We start from the raw sequence: 21,456 nt of genomic DNA, 5'->3' as shown, positions 1-21,456 counted from the left end.
TTATACCCTTTTGGATTTCACAACTCAAGAGTCACACACATGAATACACACTTTAATTTTGCACTCAAGTCACACATGATACCATTCATAACATATATATATATATATATATATATATATATATATATATATATATATATATATATATATATATATATATATATATATATATATATATATATATATATATATATATATATATATATATATATATATATATATATATATATATATATATATATATATATATATATATATATATATAACTTCTCACTTGATTTGTATTATTCATGATTAGAGGAAAACACCCTAAATTATATAAAAGTTCAAGAAATTAAACATAGAAATTAAAATAACACAATATCTTAAATTCTTAAAATAGATAAATAATATTCTAAAACAATATTTCCTAAAATAAAGAGATGATATAATATTAGAGTTTATTTTGTTCCTTATTTTCCTACACTCCCCTCAAGTTTGGTCTCGGGATAACCGAAACCAACCTTGCAAAAATATTATTCAATGCTTTTGAGCCAGTTGCATTTAATAGAAGGTCAGCTAGTTGATCTTTTGATTTTACAAAAAATATTTTGATAATCTTTTCGGCAAATTCTTCAAAATGGATTGACTTACACTGTAGCTGATTGTTTACTTTATAGAGTATAGTATTTTATTATTGTTAATTGAAAAAGAAAAAGGAAAAATTGGTTGTTAGATTACTTTATAGAGTATAATATAGTTTTTATTATAGAGCATAGAGTATAGAGTAGGATGAAATAGTATTTGTCTTAGGTGTGCTTTAGTTTAATATATAGCATGAAATACAATTTAAGATATAATATTACGCATTAATTTACTTAGAACTTCGTATGTTTACAAGATAAAAGTGTGTTCAAGATGAATATCAATTTAAAACATTGAAAGACTAGAGTATTAATAGCCTGATAGCTGATAGTTAATTGATTTATCATCTGATTTTACTAGCTGATTTTGAAATTATTGCTAAGAACAACTTGTTTAAATAATAATAATAAGTAGAGCTGTTCAAAACAAACCCGACCCGAAAATCCGATCCGGAATCGAAAATTATCCGACCCAAAAAAATGTAAGTTTATTAGGTTTACCGAACCGCAATTACCCGAACCGATACTTCACTCGAACCGTTTAATAACCGAAAAGGGCAAAATCGAACTCGAACTGCAACCGAATTTTATAACCGACATATAAACCTTAACCGATGTTACCCGAACTGAACAGTGATCGACCCGAGTCAAATCCGACCCGAATTATGCACGTAACCGAATGTAACCTGAGTAAAACCGATTAAGATCGAACTGTTTTTAACCCGAACTAATACAAACCCGAAACGATTATTAATCGAACTGTATTTAACCCGAACTGATACAAACCCGAACCGATTGTAAATCGAACTGTTATAAATCCGAATCAACTTTTCACCTAATTTTAGCAAATTAAGTCCAATTTCAGTTTTCTAATAAAGGAAGAACACAAGTTCTATACAGAAGAGATTGCATATATATATATATATATATATATATATATATATATATATATATATATATATATATATATATATATATATATATATATAAACTAATTGAAATAAATTGATCTGCCTATTAGGGCTGATAAAAGCTGACCCGACCTGCTAATCTGATCTGAAATTGACCCGAAATTAGCGGGTTTGAGTTTAGATTTTTGACCCAATTAATTAATGGGTCAACCCGACCTGATTTGTTTATTGAATAGGTTAGGTTTAGGTTGAATATTTAAATCCGAAAAAACCCTTTTTAACCCATTTATTAAATTTAAGACGGATCAACATTTGCCAAATACTTCGTAAAACTAAGATAATACCAATTACCATGTATTGAGAGATTTGTCAGCTGAAGATGACTTTCAAGAAGAAAGGAAGTTGCCCCACATCGGCTAAGGGATTTGTCAGCTGAAGATGACTTTCAATAATAAAGGAAGTTGTCCCACATCGGCTATGAAAGATACTAATAAAAGAAAAATCCTTTAAATCACTTCCACAGATCTCATATCAACTTACGCAGCCACGCCGTGAGCACAAAGCGAACTATTCTTTCGCCTTTTACTAAAGAATACCGTGTGCTCGCTGCATTAAGTTGCATACGTTTATTTTTGGAGGAAGCCTTTAATTAAGGTTAAATGGGTCAAATGACCTAAAATATATGAATTTAATGACCTAAAAAAAAAGCAGGTTAAATGGGTCATTAGCAGGTTGACCCGATCTGCTACTGATCAGGTCGGGGTTTCAATTTTTGACCCATTTAATTAAATGATTTAATTAAATTGGTCAGGTTCAGGTCAAGGGTTTATTGACCCATTTATATATGACCCGAACCTGAATATGACCCAGCCCGACCTGTTTGACACCCCTATCTGCTATATCTGATAAAACAATCGGTAATTATTTTTCGTAAGTAAATAAGCATACATCAATTAAAAACCCGACTATTAACTTATTTCGATATTGATCCGATCAATAGTTATCCGTAACTGATAACTACTCGAAAAAAAACACTCAAACCCGATCTGTACCCGAAAAAACCGAACCAATTAGTAATCGATGACAACCCGATACCGATTGACACTCGACACGAACTTCAACTGATGCTAACCCGATAGCTTGAATAACCGATCTCCAACCGAACCGTGACTAACCGACTCGACCCGAATGTGACCCGTTGTAACACACTGCCGAAAAATAACCAATTCAAAATGCAACCGAACCGAATAACACCTGTCCGAAACCGACCCGATCAACCTAATAAACACCTCTAATAATAAGTTTCTTAAACCAAATAATTTACTTAACATTATATGATTAGATAGTTTGACCATCTAAGTGTCAAGTTCGTTTCGTTAAAATTGTCGAATAAGTATTTAATCAAATACACAAAGAGTTCGTTAAATAGTTCTTGAGGACTACTTTGATTGAAAGAATTTGATCATGAACAAGTTTGTTATACAATTCTAACCTTAAAAACAAATTACATTCTTGAAAACAATTAATTGATTCCTAATACACCCTTAATAAAGCTACTTACAGCCTTAATTTCCTCAAGGGATCTAACATCAACTTTGGTTCTCACAAGTTGAGGAAAGAACAACCAAAACCCAGTAGCCATCACAAACCCAATAGTTAATGGACCAGCCAAGGCCCAATGTAAACCTCCAAAGCCCAATTCCGTTTTAAGCCCAATCTCAACAACCAAACTCACCCCATGAAGCAAGAAGAAGCACGTGACCTCCCACGTGGGACTAGCACGTGTGATGTAGAAGAACAACAACTCATGCATCAAACCAGACACAATAAAGGCACCCAAAGTAGCTACAATTTGAGCCCATTTCTTCCCTATATGAATTTCCCAATATGCCCTTGTGGGAAAATATATGGTATGTCGCAGTACATCTGATACCATGAGGTTCCATCTCCTCCCCCAAAAATCTTGCAATGATGTTGATAAATAAGGTTCATCAAAGGGTGGACACAACTCCATCCCAAGAATGGACCCCACCAATTTGTTGCAAAATCCCATAACAATCTCTAAATTTAAGTAAACTACACAACAATAAATACCTAAAAGAATATTTTGGTTCAAAACTTGGTTATAATTACACAAAAAAGCACCAAAAACAAGCAAAATATAAATCAATAATTTTGACCATAAATTAAGGGGTAGTTTTGGGTTATTTTTTTGGGTATGGGTAATTGGGTAATTCCCATTTTGCTTAATTTTAATAGGAAAAGAAGAAATTAAAATAAAATAAAATAAAGAATTTTTAATTAAATCTTGAGATAAAGGGCCAAGATCAAAACAAAAAAGAACAAGTTTGAAGTTTGCAAGCCAAGTAATGAAAAAACCAGTTAAACCAGCAGTTGTTGGGGTAGAGAGAGAATATGGGAGGATAGTGAAGAGAGAGAAAATGGGTAGGAGAGAGAAAACCCTAAATTTGCCTTTAGGAAGCTTTGAAACAATGAAATAAGCATAAATGAGAGAGATTAAGACTTTTAACCATACCTTAATGAAAGCTATAATCAACCCTTCTTCTTCCTCCATTTTTGGCTTAGTTTTGCAGGATTTTTTTTTTGCTAGTTTTGTTTCAAAAATAATCAAAAGTCTCTAAATGTATATATACATTTAAATATGCAATATATTGCTTACATATCTAAAGTAATTCTACTAAAAGTTTAAATTAATAATTAAATTATTAATACTAATATAATAAAAACAATACTATTATTTAAGTTAATGTAGGTTGAATATTTAAGTTTGTCCAGTTGTATTTGTCGATTCAGTAGTAACCGGCCACGTTGTAATTCTATAAAAGTGTACGTTTTTTGGATCCAAAATTGAGACATATATAAATTAATAAACAAAAACTATTTTATTTTATATTGTTGATTCTATGACATCCTATTTAAGTTATTATTCACATTTAACTTTTAACACTGATAATTAATCACTTTTATAAGTTGCAGTTTATTTTTAATATATAAGTTATAATATAGTTAAATGGGATCTTGTTTAATTGTTTTCATTATAAAGATTATTTAATTTCAATTTTTTACAATTTTTTAGGGATATTAATGATAAAATTATTATATTGGTAAAATATATTCTGTCAGAGTAGACAATTTAGAACGAATAAGAAATAATTTATAAATGTTATTTCTGTCCTTCATCGTGGACATTGGACATGATGTTCATAACTAGCTTAATGACAGTCTGTGCGCACTTGGTAGAGCATATGTTTGTTGAATGCTTTAGTTGATGATTTGGTACTCAATAAAAAGGTCAAAAGATTGGGTTAAAAACATATAATTCAATCTAGTAGACTTGGTTTTGGAGTAGCAATACTATAAGTATGCGTGCGAGACCACATATCAGGTCGACCTACTTAACTGTTTAGTTAATTAAGTCAAAAATCATTATTTTAATCTAATATGTTTAATAGATATGACCAACCTGATTTTGATCGGCCTACTTAACCCCTTTGAAGTTTTTTTATTTCCATGTAAGAGTTTTAATATTGACTATATTTGATTTTTTTATGCCTTAGTTTTAAACTTTTAGTTTATGAGTTACTTCCTCCGTTTCATAATACTTGCTACATATTCCATTTTTGGCAATTTCATATTACTTGCTACATTTCCATTTTTAGTAATAAAACAATCATTTAAAATTCTACCTACTCCTATTTTTATCCTACTCTATACCTCTTTAACTTTTTTACCTACTATTATTTAATCTTTATCTATTCCCAATTAAAATTAATATTCCCTCCATATTTATTATTCTCATTAAAAACTCACCTAATCTCTCATAACCCACCATCCCAATTAATTATTTCCTCCATTTAAATACACTATCTCAATTAATTATTTCTCCCATTTAAACAAACCTTTCCAACTTCTTAATATTAATGGTGGGATTGATATCAACCGTTGGATTTTTTTGGTCTTGATCTAACCGTTGATTAATTTCTTATATAAACTAACCCCTACCCACTCCTAACCCTAGTCACATTTCTAGTCCTTGCCGTTCCCCCCCTCTCTCTCTCTCATTCTCTCTTTCTCTAACCAATCTCTTGAAAACTCTTAATCCTAAACTCTTTGGCTTTGTTTCTGATTTCATTTCTTTGGTTTTCTTTCACTATATTTGACGAAAAAAAGGATTAGATTTGGTTTTGTTTCTGATCTTTGGTTTTGTATTTGGTTAAAGCTTTACATCTGGGTTTTCCGATTTCTCTAGTTCTTCTGGCATATTCTTTATACTCTTTGCTTTGATCTATTTCGGTTTTACAATGATCTATATTTCTCTTTAAGCGTCATCTGGTATGCTTTGATCCGAAAATAATGATCTGGTTTTAGTACTTGATCAAATCTGTTTTCATTAATGATTCTCTTGCATGTTGTTCTTATTTTGATTTTTTTAAACTTTGATCTGCTTTGTTTTTTTCTATTTCATGTTTATTTTAATAAGATTATGATTTTGATTATGTTAATTTTTTGATTATATTTTTGAGATGTTTTTAATCCCAAAATCATGATCTGATTTTAGTCCTTTACCAGATCTGGTTTCATTTACGATATTGTTGCATGTTGTTCTTATTTCAATTTTTTTAAAGTTGGATCTGCTCTGTTTTTTTTTCTCATGTTTATTTTAATATGATTATGATTTTGATTATGTTATTTTTTGATTATGTTTTTGATTAGTTTTAAATTCCGAAAATGATGATCTGATTTTTATTATGTAAACTTATTACTTCTGATATTCACATTCTGAATTTTGTTATGTTAACTAACTTTGATCAATTTTTTCCTATTTTTGTAAATGACATTCTGATTTTATTATGTAAACTAATACTTCTGTTAATCAATATTAGTTCATTATCTTTTTCTGTTTCTTTTTCAATTAACAATAATAAAATATTATACCCTATAATGTGAACAGTAAGCTACACTGTAGGTGAGCAAATTTCTTAATTTGTGTGCCCATGCTAATGTAGCATCTATTACAGAACAGAGGAAGTATTTATTTTGTATCTGCTACGAAAAATAAAAAAAAAATAATTGAAATATGATCATGTTATACTGAATGATTTGACTCGAAATTAACTCGTATAATTAGATGAGTTATCCAAGTTTATTTCAGATTTGAAATTTTCTCCTTAACCTAAATCATTTAATAAACAGTTGAGTTTAGATTGACACATTTAATTATATTAAGAAATAATAATGCAAATAAAAATTGCAATATGGGAGTTTGTATTTTCCTTTGTTGATGGCTAAAATAAACTTACACAAAAACACTAAAAAATAACTTGAAGATGATCTTTGTAACGACAACCGTTACCCGAAAACTTGATACTTGTAGGCGCGTAATCACTTTCCTTTTGTGATATTTCCCCCACAAAGATACTTGGGTTTTGACTTAGAAATTCACAATGGGATACAAATAACACAACGCATCCTTAGTACTTAGGGTATGAAACTTAACAACAAAGTGTTTGATAAATTATAAACTTTAAAAGTTCTAACAAAAAGTTTATAACTCTTTTTGAAAGAACACTAGTAAGAGAGAAAGCAAGGATATAAGAATTCATAAATGGGGTGTAAGTGACATCCTTCCCCAAGCCTTTATTTATACTAGTTCAAGTATACGAAAGGGATATGGATATTTAGTCACCCATTGATGATCAAATATAATGACCATCAATCAATACCATTATAACTATGGTATTTATGAGTATTATTCACACTATTAAGTCACTTGTAACTCCATAATCAAAGTTGAACAAAAATAAAATTCAATGCTCATTGATCAAAGAATACGAAAAGGCACATTTTTAGTACACTTTGTCCCTATGACGCCATTAGACCTTGTATGTTTAGTACACTTTGTCCCACTACAATTTGTAGTACTTAGTGATAATTTTTAGGATTTAATATACACTAAATGTTCACAAATTCTTGTATGAGATGGTTTTATGGTAAGACATTCTTCATACATCGGGTTAAATAGCCCAATAATTACAACTTTTAGCTTATGGGTTTTTTGTTTTCAAGTTGCCTCACCGTTAGAAGGCCTCATATTAATGCTAGTTAATTAATTAATAGGATGAAAATCTCAGATTTTGATTGCTCCTCTATCATTCATTGTTTGCATGTTTATGATCTAGATAGTAGTATAATTCAGTAAGTATATTGACTCAAGTATTAGCTTAAAATTAATGACACCTATAATCTATATGGTCCAAGACCATTCTTATTCAGTTGGAACTCGGATCCATTCAGCTTCAGATTTTTTTAATCGGTCGTATCGTTCTTGTCAACGGTAAGTTATATAATTGTTTCATATTTCTTATAGGATGACGCTATAAATGTCAAATTAGTATTAAATATTTGTAAAATATGTTATTACGCCCTTTACAAAAATACGTAAATATAATGACTTATAAAACGCTCAAACTTGACAAATTAAAGAGAGTATTATTTAGACCCTTTAAGGACTCTAGACCCATCAGATCTGCAGGGTCTGGGTTGATGAGTCTGGGTCTAGGTTTGGGTCTGAAAATTTTAGACCTTTAGGGTTCGAATCTAAATCTAGATCTAATAAAAAATATAGGATCCGGATCCGATTCTGACTGGACCCGCTCCAGATCCGTCCCATGATCATCCCTAACTATAAGTGTATAACTAACATGGCAAATCAACATCTTCCAAGTTTCTAATTAGTGCAACATCTTCCCTAATAGAAATATTTATTTTATGCAACATCTTCCATAACCTAATTAGTTTCAGTTCTATAACAATATAATATGTAAGTTTTTACTACTAACAACATACATACATAAATAATTCAAATATCATTTAAAATTTACTACTAACAACAATATATAGCGTGGAACAATTTTAAAAATACTAAATTCACAAGTATAGAAAAAAAAAAAAAAAAAAACTTCACAACATACATCCTTATGATATCCTATTATCCTCAATTGTATTTTCCTACAATACATCAAATATTCTCATCACCATAGAATTTTTTTATGAAACAATTTTAAAATATAAACAAAACATATAGATTTAATTGATAGTTTACAATTAAAAAACTTTAATAAAGTAATATGCTTCAAATAATACTTCTATTTAGATGCCAAGTATGGACTTCAGGTGAAGGGGACGAAATTTATCATATCAACATTACAAAATAATTTTTGAGTTAAAGGAAATCAAAATTACTAGACATTCATAATAATTAAGAAACATTATATGTTGAAAGCGAAATCAACAAGTTATATTGTGACTTAAATGATGTATAGTTAAATATTCGTAAGCCAAATATTTCTTACATATTATATTTTGATTGATGGACGGAAATAACCTTCGCCCACTGATAGCTCCGCCCCTGATGTTTGATTTCAAGATCTTCAAGTAAAAACCTTTTTCAAATTCTTGACAAATGCTTTAACATCCTCAATTGACTTGGCATCAACATGGTTCCTATAAAGTGGCAAGTAGAACAACCAATAACCCATAGTCATCACAAATGTAACTGTTAATGGGCCTGTAATGGCCCAATGAAACTTCCTCTTCCAGCCCAATTTTCTCTTTACAGCCACCTCCAAAACCACACACAACCCTTGTAACACAAAGAAGCACGTGACTTCCCACGTGGGTTTCGCACGTATCACGTCATAGTACATAAGCTCATGTATAAGCCCAGATACAGTAAAACTAGCCATTGTACCCACAGCTTGGGCCCAATTCAGGCCCATATAGCTAACACAAAATGACTTCACTGGAAAGTATATGGTGTCACGCAGTGCATCGGATACCATGCGGTTCCATCTTCTACCCCAAAAATCTTGTAGCGATGATGATGCAAAAGGTTCGTCGGACGGTTCTTCTAGCTCCAACCCAAGTGGGGCCAGAAAAAATGTGCAAATTGCAAAACAAATATCAATAAAAAGATATAATGCAAAACCATACATAACCCAATTTTTAGTACGGTCATAAATATATATAAAAAGAGCAAAAAATAAAGATTTAACCCAATTATTTGGAGGGATAACTTTTTCGGGTCGGGTATAATTTGGTGGGTCTTTTCCCTTTAGTTTAATGGGAAAAGAAGCAAGTAAAATGAACATACTAAATGTATTTTGGGTTGATAATGGACCAAGATCAAAGCAATAAAGAAGTAGTTTAAAGTTAGCTAACCATGTAATAAACCAACTTGAAATAGTAATAGGAATTGGTCTAGAGAGAGAAAGTGGGAGGATGGTAAAGAGAGAGAAAATGGGTAGGAGAGTGAAAACCCTAAATTTTCCTTTAGGAAGTTTTGAAGTTATGAAGTAAGCATAAGAGAGTGATGCAAAAATTACTAGCCATGCCTTGAGAAAATTTTGTGTTTCTTCTCCCATTTTTTTGGGGTAGTGGATTAGCCAATTTTGTAGCTATGCAAAACTATGTTTTTATACTTGTATGGTTTAAATGCTAGAATGAATGGGCGAGGTTGCATTGGGACCTCTCTAAGTTTCTAAAACCATTTCTTCTACCAATAATTTGGCTATGTTAATCACAATATATGGTGACAAGGGTTGAAGTCATGAGGGTTTAACCGTTTAAGTTAAGTCAAAATAAGACGGGATATATAAAGTATAATTTTGGTATAAATGAGATAACACAAGACACTAGAAGAAAAAGAAATCATTTCAAGTGGAAGTTTTCATTATTTCAGAGTAGTAGGGATATCCAGCTGGATGAAATCAATAAAAATAAGTGCAGGCGCGTGGAAAAAATAGAGACCGACCACTTGTTTATTATGTGATCAAGATAAGCCCCTAAAGCTATAGCCTATAGAGAATGTAATATTAGGCGTCTATTAGGCTAGCACTGCTATATAGATTAAAATGTTGGGCTTTTATAAATGATCATTGTAGGAAGCTAGTAGCAAAACAGAGAATGTTTAGAAGTATGAGTGAGTATACTTTGAGGGATAGAATTTGGAATTAAGAGATAAGAGAAAATTGAGGTGTGACAACTACTGAGGATAAAATGAAAGAGAATCATCTAAGGTGATTTGGACATATGAAACCATAAAGCATAAGAGAATCGATAAGGAAAATAATAAGTTGAAAGTTGGGAGATTTGAACGAAGAGGAGAAAAATCGAAGACAACCAAAAAAATCATATGAAAAATTTAAGTTTAAAAGTCAGGATGGTTGAAAACTAAAATGAATAACAAAAGAGAATCAATACGGACGATTATTTAAATTGATATAAGTGTAAATGGACTTAGTCTTCAATATTATTATGCACCCTTAATCTTTTACTCATAAGTTCACACTCCTTATAGTTAATGTTGGTATGCACTTTATTATATTATACATTAAGTCCATACAAGAACTAACTCTAAAAATTAATTTATTAATTTATATAATTAATCTCAATCTTTTGAAACGTAAATTTAAAATGGGAATGATTGTCGATATTTTCATTTATATTTTCGCTATTTAAGTGATGAGTTGTAATAATTTAAAAAGTAAATTAGCTGAAAACTCATATTATATTCCACCGATCAAATTAATTAAGGCAACAGTTGGAACTCTGTCCCATTTATATTCTCGCAGTTCATTTCACAACGCCAAAAATTTAGGGATAGAAATGTTATGATAAAAGCGGAACAGATGGGAGAATTAATGGAGAAGGAAAATGGTATACCATACAAATTTCAGAATAGCAGCATGGTGTAAGTACTGATCATACAGACTGACAATATATACAGGTCAATAAATCATTTTATTTTGCAGATCCACGTGGTATGCTAATTATTGCATTTTTCCTTTTAATTTACTTGTAATATTTGTTTTTCATACAATCCAATACACTAATTTAATTTTTAATATTTTTAATTATGTACAATAAAAATTATAAAATTTTAATATTAATTATCTTTGTAATTAGTCGAATCAAACAAAATCTCACCTAACTATATTTTAACCTATAGATTAAAAACTAATCATAAATTAAGAATAATTTATAAATAGTGTTATTTATATTAATGTTGCAACTAATATGGAAACGGAGGAAGTACTTCCCCATTTTATATCAATTGCAACATTTGAATATATGACACTATTCATTCACCATTCTTAATTTGTGATTAATTATTTTTAATCTATAAATTAAACCATAGTCAAGTGAAATTTTGTTTGATTCATCTTATTCCAATTCTTTAATCTAACATGAGATTCATTCTTTGATAACTCTATTTAATTTTGGTTTATAGTGTAAAAGCAAAATCACATCACCTTATCGCAACCATATTGTAAAGATTCTTATATTTATCACGATTGAAATATAGACCGCATTGACCACAAAAATAAAATAATAAAATAAATAACAAGTTGATTAATTTTATTTGCTACACAAGGTAACATCAACCAATAAATTTTTTAATCTAATAGGATTTTATAAGGACGACCCCTAAAATTTTCCCCTATTTTTGTTAAATTATTTGTTGATGATAGCATTTACTGCTATGTTTATTTATTTTCCCTTTTCCCTAAACAGAAAATGACATTCAAACTACATGTAAGCACAAGACAACAATTAAATTAATCAATTTGGCTTGAAGCTTCCATGTGTATCCACACTTATTTAATTTTTAATATTCCTAATTATGTATTATTAAAAATTATGAAAAGTTAATATGAATAATTTTTACATTAAGACAAATCAAACAAGATCCCGTAATACTATATTTTAACTTGTAGATTAATAGTGAAATACAAATTAAAAATAAGAGATAAATAATGTCTAAAAACCAAATAAAACGTTGGTGCTAAATTGAAGAGACTATTCCTTATGACTTTTTTTTAAGAAATTAAGCTTTCAAAAAATTAGAGTCTTAAATCATTGGTCGCTCCTGATATGACTTCGTGCCAATTTCTCGCATACATTTTTTTAATATGATTATAATCATTCATTTAAAAGTATTCTCACCAGTCACCATCCTCGAAATTTCCATTAATTAAAATATAATCTCTCTTATTTTCAATACCGTGCCATGTACGGTTTTATTAAATTTTTTAACATATTTGTATCATTTAAAAAATTAAAATTTTAAGAAATAAATTTTACGTTATAGTTATATCACATTTCACTCTGAATAGTTGTATACATTACATACATTGTTTGATTTGTATCATACGTTGTATTGTGCGCGTAGATGATTGTGAAAATTTAGCTCATGACAAATAAATCACAACAAATGAAAAACAATTTGATTATATATTTAATATAATTATATTTATACTTCTATTTGTTTATTTTAAATAAAAGGGCAAATGGTTCGTACATAAAATATACAATACAAAATTATGAGTATTATTAATAAAAAAATAACATACCAATTTATGCTAACAAAAACAAATATTACATTAATTTATATAAAGTATTACAACTATTAATAACACACTTCAAAATCAAATTTAACATAAATATTTATGTAAAATTATGTTATAAAAGTTTAAACAAAAAAATTTTATTTGTCATATAAAATATAAGTAACTTGCATAAAGATAGTCAAACTAAATCATATTAGAGTTATGCATTGCATTTAAGTAACCAATAGTATGAATAAAAAAAATCTAAATAAAAGTATATTATCTTTTAATCATCTCAAAATATCCAATACACTCAAATAATACTCATCTAATAAATAAAATTAAGAAAAATAAAATATTTGGTTTTCTAATATATTAAACGATGTGACCTAAAAATTATAAAAACAATCAATATGGATAACATTTTAATCATAGTTAGAAAATAATAAACTCAAAGATATAAATATTAGTCATAATAACAATGAAATCATTATTGAGTTTTGGAGTGAAAAATTTTGTTGAGATTATGAGACGTAAACAACATTAAATAGTGATATAATAGTTATAGATAGATACTAAATAGTGATGTAATAGTTATAGATAGATACTTTTTTTCGATAACTTTTTCTTAATATTCCACCAACTTAATATTCTCTCAAACTCACATTAATTATCTTATGGGATTTTTACTCTCTATCTAATACACTAATTTAATTATATTTAAAAATTATATACATAATTAATGGTAATAAAATATAGCTTAGGATGAAATAAATAAGATTTAACCTGATTATATTTTGACATTTAAATTAAAAATAAAATTATAAATTAAAAGTGATTGATAAATAGTATTAAAAAATCAAATGGTACAATTAACATGAATGGGAAGAATAATACACAACTTAGTTATGATAAAAAATTAAATAAATAAAGAAAGTTATCTACAATTCTCCAAACCTCATAAATAAACTTGCCAATAATCACCAATCTAAATCTAAACACCCAAAAATATGGAAGAGGAAGCCAAGAATTTCTTCAAAGCATGGTTAGTTGTTTTTGCATCTCTTTCTTACTCTTATTTTATAGCCTCTAAGATCCCCAAAGGTATTCTTCGTTTCATTTCTCTCTTACCCATTTTCTATCTCTTTTTTCTTCTCCCACTTTCTATTTATAGACCAATCCCAAATATAATCCTTAGTGGTTTTATCACATGGATCGCCAACTCAAGACTCTTATTGTACTCCTTCAATCTTGGCCCTTTATCATCGAATCAATCACATTCTTCATTCCTTAGATTCATCTTTTTTGGGGCTTTCCCCATCAAAGTCAAAGAAAATACATCAAATGATCAAAAGGATGGTTTAGTAAATTCATACAATAAAGTATTACCCTTGAATTTTTGGTCAAAAATTATCATTTTTGTGATTTTGGAAGCTATTTATAAATACAACAAGAGTATGATCATACTTTGTTGTTTGATGTATTTGTTCATTGATATTGTTTTTGGTGTATGTGATCTAATTGTGGAGTCCACACTTGGGTTGGAGCTAGAATCACCGTCCGATGAGCCTTACCTATCTACATCATTGCAAAATTTTTGGGGGAGGAGGTGGAACCGCATAATATCAGATACACTGCGTCACACCGTATACTTACCCGTTAAGTCAACGGCAGTCAAATTTGTTGGTCGTAGATGGGCTTCATTGTCAGGTGTCATGGCTTCATTTGTTGTCTCTGGTTTGATGCACGAGCTCATCTACTATAACGTGACACGTGTGACTCCCACATGGGAAGTCACGTGGTTTTTTGTCTTGCATGGAGTATGTGTTGTTTTGGAGATGGTGGTAAAGAGAAGTTTGGGCCAGAAATGGAGGTTACATTGGGCTATTTCTGGCCCGTTAACGGTTGGGTTAGTGATGGGTACCGGGTTTTGGCTCTTCTTTCCTCAGTTAATGAGAAATCATGTTGACGTTAAAGCAACTGAAGACATTATGTGCTTGGGAAATTATTTTAAAGAAATTATTATGAAGATAAAAAATGAATTTGTTATTTATTAATTTTTATTTGATTAATTCATTAAAGTGTTTCATTATTGTCAAAAGATTTGTAATAATGCCAAAAAAAAGTTTCTTATATTGATGAGTTTAGAGATTTAAGAGTTGCCACCAGCTGTATACTACACTTCTCAGAAAAGTAGTTTTTAAGTAGAGGTGTTTATATGGGTTGAGAAAAGGTATTTTGAGACGGTTTAAATTCGTCTAATGTTCATATTGAGTTTTACATAAATTTAAAGTCATTTGAAAATTGGGTTTGAAGATGAATTTGATTATAAAGTCGGGTTAATATCAAATTGTCGAGTATTTAAATAGAATTACATGAAGCATTAAATAATTAACTATATAAGAAATAGTTTTATGGCAAAACTTTATGAGTACTACTCAACCTTACTTTCACAAGTAGATACAATTTACATTAATTATAGCTTTTACTATTATTTTTTCGTTCTCTTTAATTTAAATTTATGTCCATACAATTTAGAATTTGTGTCATTTAAATATTTGAGAACTTTTGAATTATATAGTGTAAATAGAGCGATGAAAAAAATTATTATTTATCAAAAAAACAACGTATAAAGGTAGAATTATATAACGAACTTCATAAAGAATAAACAACCATCTAATGACTGCTTAACTAATGGTTTTTGATTTAATCCATCTCTAAAAACATGACAAGGACTAATTATCATGGTGTGTATTTATCATTCATTCATCAACTATATATGGATACAATATACAATCCTAATGAGCTTAGCCAAACACATAGCTTGAGTATTAAACAAATTATTATAAGAGACAGTATCTTTGAGAGACGTATTAGATATATGGGCTAAATAGCCCAACTAGTACAAATCAAAAAGAAAATAAGAATATAAGCTTGATGTTTTTAGCTCGTCTCTTTGAGAGACGATCATCATACTTTTATAACAATATTATATACCAAGTAACAAATCGCGTTGTGTGGGAGAAGAATTTAATCTTTTCATTGCTCTCACAATTGCACAATGGCATACACATTAAAAGGTAATAATGGTGTGCATGGAGGAGTGAATACTTGAGGTTTCGATCAATGGGTGAAGCAAGACGAGGGGTGCATTAGGGGTGCCTCGACAAGCCAATGGAGTCTGTCCATACTAGGGTCAGATCTCATGAATATGAGAAATATATATAAAAATTTTGTACAAGACTAACAAGATCTCATAGATATATTTTAACTTCTATATTATTCATAAAAAAATAATATTTAAATTCTCTCTTCATATATGGATATTTCAAACTTAAATATTTATCCAATAATATAAAACGAATTGGATAAAAATTAAATTAAAAATGTAGGTCACATAAAATTTTGTTCGATCATTAAAAACAACATATGCACGTATGACACACCAGATAAATGTAGTGGTTTGTTTACTGCATATTGTATGGCACATGAAACGCAAAGATGCATTTTACGTGCGGTATTCTTACACATGCATCATGTATAATACATGTTTGATGGTTCCCTTAAAATAAGGACACTTTTATCCAATAGCCTCGTTGCTCTTGCTACGGAGTAGGACTTTTTTTTTTTTTTTTTTTATAATTTTATTTGATTATTTAAATGGTTGATTATTATCATATGGTATAATAAAAATAAAATTTTTTAAATGGCGGCTTTATAATTTTGCTAAATAAAGTATTTTAAGAGGATAAAAAATAATTGTGTGACATTCAAAAATATTTATTATATTAGTTATGATTTTAGATATTAAAGTTAAGTTTTAAAAACATTTTATCATATCAAATATATATAACTACTTAAAATTTTTTTGAAAACTTTACATAACAATTATGTATGATTTGGTGGCAACTAGTTTACAGGTAATAGTTTAATTGTAAAAAATTAACTATTTTACATAGGAATGTATATCTTTTATAATAATTTGATAATGATAATTTTATAATACATTTCATTACAATATTATAAATTGATAATGATATGACGTAATTGCATCTTATTTTTTTGAAATTTATATTTATATGTACTTACATACTAATAAAATTTGTGCATTATACAAGTTTCTATACTAGTATATAATTTGATAAAAGAATAAACTGGTATATAATTTGATAAAAGAACTGAAAAATGACAAATTACAACCCTTGAGAGCTTTGTCAAATATTATTGCTCCTTTATGCTTAGGTTACGTCATTTCAAGTCCTAATCAACATAAAATAAAACAGTATAGTCCCGAACAACAATATTTAAGATCAAAATTTGAATTAAAATAATAGATATATTTATGAGTATCAATTAATATACTTTCTTCACGTTCTTCTCTTTGCACTCAAATACCTTTTTATGTAATTTAATGCATTAGTCGATTGTTTGGCCTCTTCAATAGAAGAACTTTTTTATTTTGATTCCAATTCAATACCAAACAAGTACGCATTAATTGAATATTTGTGTCAAAAATTTCTCGAGTGGTTTTGCCATTTCCATAAAGGATATAATTGACAACTCGAAATTGCACATTATCCCTTTCCTGCAACAAATACTAAGGGAAAAGTGTAGTTAAATTGATACCGTACGTTATTTCATATGGGCTACGGGTCGAACCAAAACAAAAGATTTTTTCTTAGTAGGGGTGATCCGTTGGACATAAATCCAATTTTTCAAATCTTTTGAGTCCTTGGAATTTGTTCTGCCTGGTGGTATCAAAATGCCACTATGTCAGGATATTTTATCTGACTCCCCAGGAAAATGTATATCTCCAGAAAAAAATTTAAGGTCAATCTTTTTTTCAGCAATAAATTATAAAAAACTTGGTATTATGAAAATATGCGTTGAAAAGAATAAAATAAGATTTCACATGAATATGATTTTTTCTTGTATCATAGCCACAATATTTAAAACAATCAACACTTTAAAAGTTGATTTGGGAGCAAGTAAAAAAACAGATGAAGTATGTAAAATCTTTTCACAACAATTTTATTCGTAATTACAAGAAATAAAACATGAATTCAAAAAATATATACAGGTCTATGAATCTCAAATAATGTAATATTACATCCACTCATAACAATTTATTTGGTCACTAAAGCAATAATTTAGGTAATAGTATGCTAAATTTATAATAATCCCTCCGTTCTTTTTTGTTGTTATTGTTTATTTTTTGAAAATTTTTAAAGAAAATTTTAAATCTCAATATCAGTAGATACACATGATAAATTTTAAAAAATACATAATTAAAAAGTATACATTAAAACGAATTAAATGCGATCTCACATGAATATATTTTATCTTCAAATTTAATTCTCTAATCTCAAACTGATACATTATTATTATAGAGATTATCACATTTTTATATTAAAAATAATGAAACTTGACAAATAAAATTTAGGAAAACTTGTTTTAAAATAAATAATTCCACCTATTTTTCATTTGCAGTGAATGAACTCTACTATTGATTATTTTAAAATAATTCAGTCTTTGTATATTTTTTTACTAACAGCATCCATTGCTCCATTTTAACCAGCTATTATAGGTATCTACCATCAAAGAGGAGTAAGGATAGACCAATAATAAAGGATAAAGAGGAAAAAAAAGTGAGTATAAACGGCTAATAGGTACTCACAGTAACAGGTTAAAATGTGCTTAAGAGTATAAAAAGGTTGAATTAAAAATAATCAATACTAAAGATTATATATCCACATACATGAGCAATAGATGACATTCTTCACGATAATTTCTCCTATAATTTATTTATATTTGAATTATTTTGAAAATCTCATTTTTATATATACAAATACAAAAAAAATTTGTGCATTGTACGGATTTTCATTCTAGTAATACAATAAAATAATAAATTTTCTAATAAACAAGTAAATTGAATAAATAGGTAGATTAAATTTAAATGCGAAAAGAAAATAAATTTATAGATAATATTATAAGATATAATAAAATCATTGTTAAAGATAAAATATTCCTAAAAATAAAATCTACGAAAATAAAAAGAAAAAAAATATAACCACTTTAGAGAGGAGGTGGGAAACTCTATTACACAATGGATCAAAAACTTCTTTTATCCCTCTAAAATTGAAACATTTGCCATGCATTTTCACTATTTGATGAATTTGCTAAATACTCCAAAGTTATAGTGTTTCATTTGTTGTTCTCATAAATAATTTTTTTATTTATGTCATAAATTTTAAACAAAATAATAACCTTATTCATGCTAATTTTAGTATTTTTATAATAATTATGGGCCCAATATATATTCCACTAACTTCAGTTTAACTTTTTTATATTTCTTATGGCCTTCACATGTTTTCCGCTAACTTTATATAAAAAAAAATTTATTAGTTGTGGTCCTTATATTTTTTCCACTAACTTTCTTTTAAATTTTTTTTATGCTTATAGTCTTTATTTTTCTTCTACCAAATTTATTATTAATTCAATTGAATTATATATTCACTATTTAAAACATTATATTTTTCTTAATTTTTGTGAATATTTCTTTCGATTTCATTACATATTTTGCATGTGTAACAAACTCTCAGAGATGGAGAAGTATGCACGTAAAGGCTTTACTTACTTCCCTAGAAGTTCCCAAAAACTAGCCATATTAAGTCTTAAAAACCATTCCAATATAATCTTACTATAATATATAGAAGTAATTTTCTAATTCCGCCCTTAATTTGTTTTTTTTTTTCATTTTAATCTATTTAAATTAATTTACTTTATTTTCTACCGTTTTACACTCTATATTATCTTTTATTTTAATTATTTAATTACTTTAACTTAATATACTCAATTTTATAATTTTCATGTCAAAAATACCTTAATATAAAGAGTAACATTTTCATCTTTCCAACCATAATCAAATTTTTTTATGCACAAAACACTTGGCATAAGAAGACCAACCCTTAAAAAAGCTTGCCCCAAATCCTTCTATTTTGATTATTACACTTTGAACACCCAAAAAACAATGGAGGAGGAAACAAAGAACTTCTTCAAAGCATGGTTAGTTGTATTTATATCTTTATCTTACACTTATTTTATATCCTCTAAGATCCCAAAAGGCATTTTTCGTTTCATTTCTCTCATACCCATTTTTTATCAATTCATCCTCCTCCCACTTTCTATTTATAGACCAATCCCAAGTGTCATCCTTAGTGGTTTCATCACATGGATTGCCAACTCAAAACTTTTATTGTACACCTTCAATCTTGGCCCTTTATCAACTTATCAATCACAATCATCATTCCTTAGATTTATCATTTTTGGTGCTTTTCCCATCAAAATCAAAGAAAATACATCAAAAGATCAAAAGGGTAGTTTAGGACATCCACCAAAGAATGTATTGCCCTTAAATTTTTGGTCAAAAACTATCATATTTATTATATTTTATTATTATTATATTTACCATCACAAAAAGAATATGATTATTCTTGCTTGTTTATTATATTTGTTCATTGATATTGTTTTAAGTTTCTGTCATTCCTTTGTGGGCTCCACACTAGGGTTAGAGCTTGATCCACCATTTGATGAGCCTTACATATCTACATCATTGCAAGATTTTTGGGGGAATAGATGGAACCTCATGATATCAGATGCACTACGTCACACCGTATACTTTCCGGTAAAGTTAACGGCGGTCAAACTTGTAGGTCGTATGTGGGCCCCATCAATTGCTGTCATGGCATGCTTTGTCGTTTCTGGTTTGATGCATGAGGTTATCTATTATAACGTGACACGTGTCCCACCCACGTGGGAGGTCACGTGGTTCTTTATCATGCATGGAGTATGTGTTCTTTTGGAGATGGCAGTGAAGAGAAATTTGGGCCCGGAATGGAGATTACATTGGGCTATCTCTGGCCCATTAACTGTCGGGTTTGTAATGGGTACCGGGTTTTGGCTCTTCTTTCCACCATTAATTAGGAATCATGTAGATGTGAAAGCAATTGATGATATCATGGAGTTTGGAATATGTTTAAAAGAAGTGATAATGAAAATAATAAAGAAAATCAATTGATTTATATAACATCTTTTTTTTTTTTTTTTTTTTTTTTTAACATCTTGATAATAAAAAAGTGGACTAGTAAATCAATTGTTATTAAAAAACTTGATTGTTAAAAGATTGTTGTCAAAGGATATGTAATGATGCCAAAATTTTCTTATATTGATGGATTAGAGATATAATTTTCATAATATTTTATTGACAAATTGTTAAATACGATAGTCTCACCGAAAAATGCGTTATATACGTGGATTGATTAGCTCATCTTATAAATAACGGAGGTAGTATTATGAGAATATGTGCTCTTTGCTTGATTGAGAAGGATCATAATACTAAATGCATGTTCTTTCCAATTATTGGAGAAAAGTAAATGAATGAGAAAAAGGATGAAGAACGCAATACACTTTTTTTTACAGAGCTCAGTAACAGCCAACAACAAAGAGTGCTGA

General features: G+C 28.7%; 4 protein-coding genes and 1 non-coding gene across 5 annotated transcripts; 3 read left to right on the top strand and 2 right to left on the bottom strand.

The window, feature by feature from the left end:
- The first annotated feature begins 2,076 nt into the window (after positions 1–2,076).
- Positions 2,077–2,192, top strand: LOC130809543 (U5 spliceosomal RNA). The gene has a single exon (XR_009040846.1). It is a non-coding gene; the product is annotated as a U5 spliceosomal RNA (small nuclear RNA).
- A 718-nt stretch (positions 2,193–2,910) lies between these two features.
- LOC130808064 (probable long-chain-alcohol O-fatty-acyltransferase 5) lies at positions 2,911–4,184 on the bottom strand. The gene has a single exon (XM_057673510.1). The coding sequence runs from the start codon at positions 4,107–4,109 to the stop codon at positions 3,057–3,059; it is 1,053 nt and encodes a 350-aa protein (XP_057529493.1). The 5' UTR covers positions 4,110–4,184; the 3' UTR covers positions 2,911–3,056.
- Positions 4,185–8,628: 4,444 nt separating this feature from the next.
- LOC130808063 (probable long-chain-alcohol O-fatty-acyltransferase 1) lies at positions 8,629–10,077 on the bottom strand. The gene has a single exon (XM_057673509.1). It carries the CDS (start codon positions 9,976–9,978, stop codon positions 8,986–8,988), a length of 993 nt encoding a protein of 330 aa, XP_057529492.1. The 5' UTR covers positions 9,979–10,077; the 3' UTR covers positions 8,629–8,985.
- A 3,852-nt stretch (positions 10,078–13,929) lies between these two features.
- On the top strand, positions 13,930–15,089 carry LOC130808061 (probable long-chain-alcohol O-fatty-acyltransferase 5). Its single transcript, XM_057673508.1, has one exon. The coding sequence runs from the start codon at positions 13,956–13,958 to the stop codon at positions 15,000–15,002; it is 1,047 nt and encodes a 348-aa protein (XP_057529491.1). The 5' UTR covers positions 13,930–13,955; the 3' UTR covers positions 15,003–15,089.
- Positions 15,090–19,888: 4,799 nt separating this feature from the next.
- LOC130807739 (probable long-chain-alcohol O-fatty-acyltransferase 5) lies at positions 19,889–20,998 on the top strand (the record flags this gene model as incomplete). Its single annotated transcript, XM_057673062.1, has 1 exon — positions 19,889–20,998. A coding segment is annotated over exon 1 (1,023 nt), but the record flags the coding sequence as incomplete, so codon positions are not given.
- Between the last annotated feature and the right edge of the window lie 458 nt (positions 20,999–21,456).

This window comes from Amaranthus tricolor, chromosome 3, assembly GCF_026212465.1.
Source record: "Amaranthus tricolor cultivar Red isolate AtriRed21 chromosome 3, ASM2621246v1, whole genome shotgun sequence".
Taxonomy (NCBI): domain Eukaryota; kingdom Viridiplantae; phylum Streptophyta; class Magnoliopsida; order Caryophyllales; family Amaranthaceae; genus Amaranthus; species Amaranthus tricolor.
This window is presented reverse-complemented; position numbering and strand designations above follow the sequence as displayed.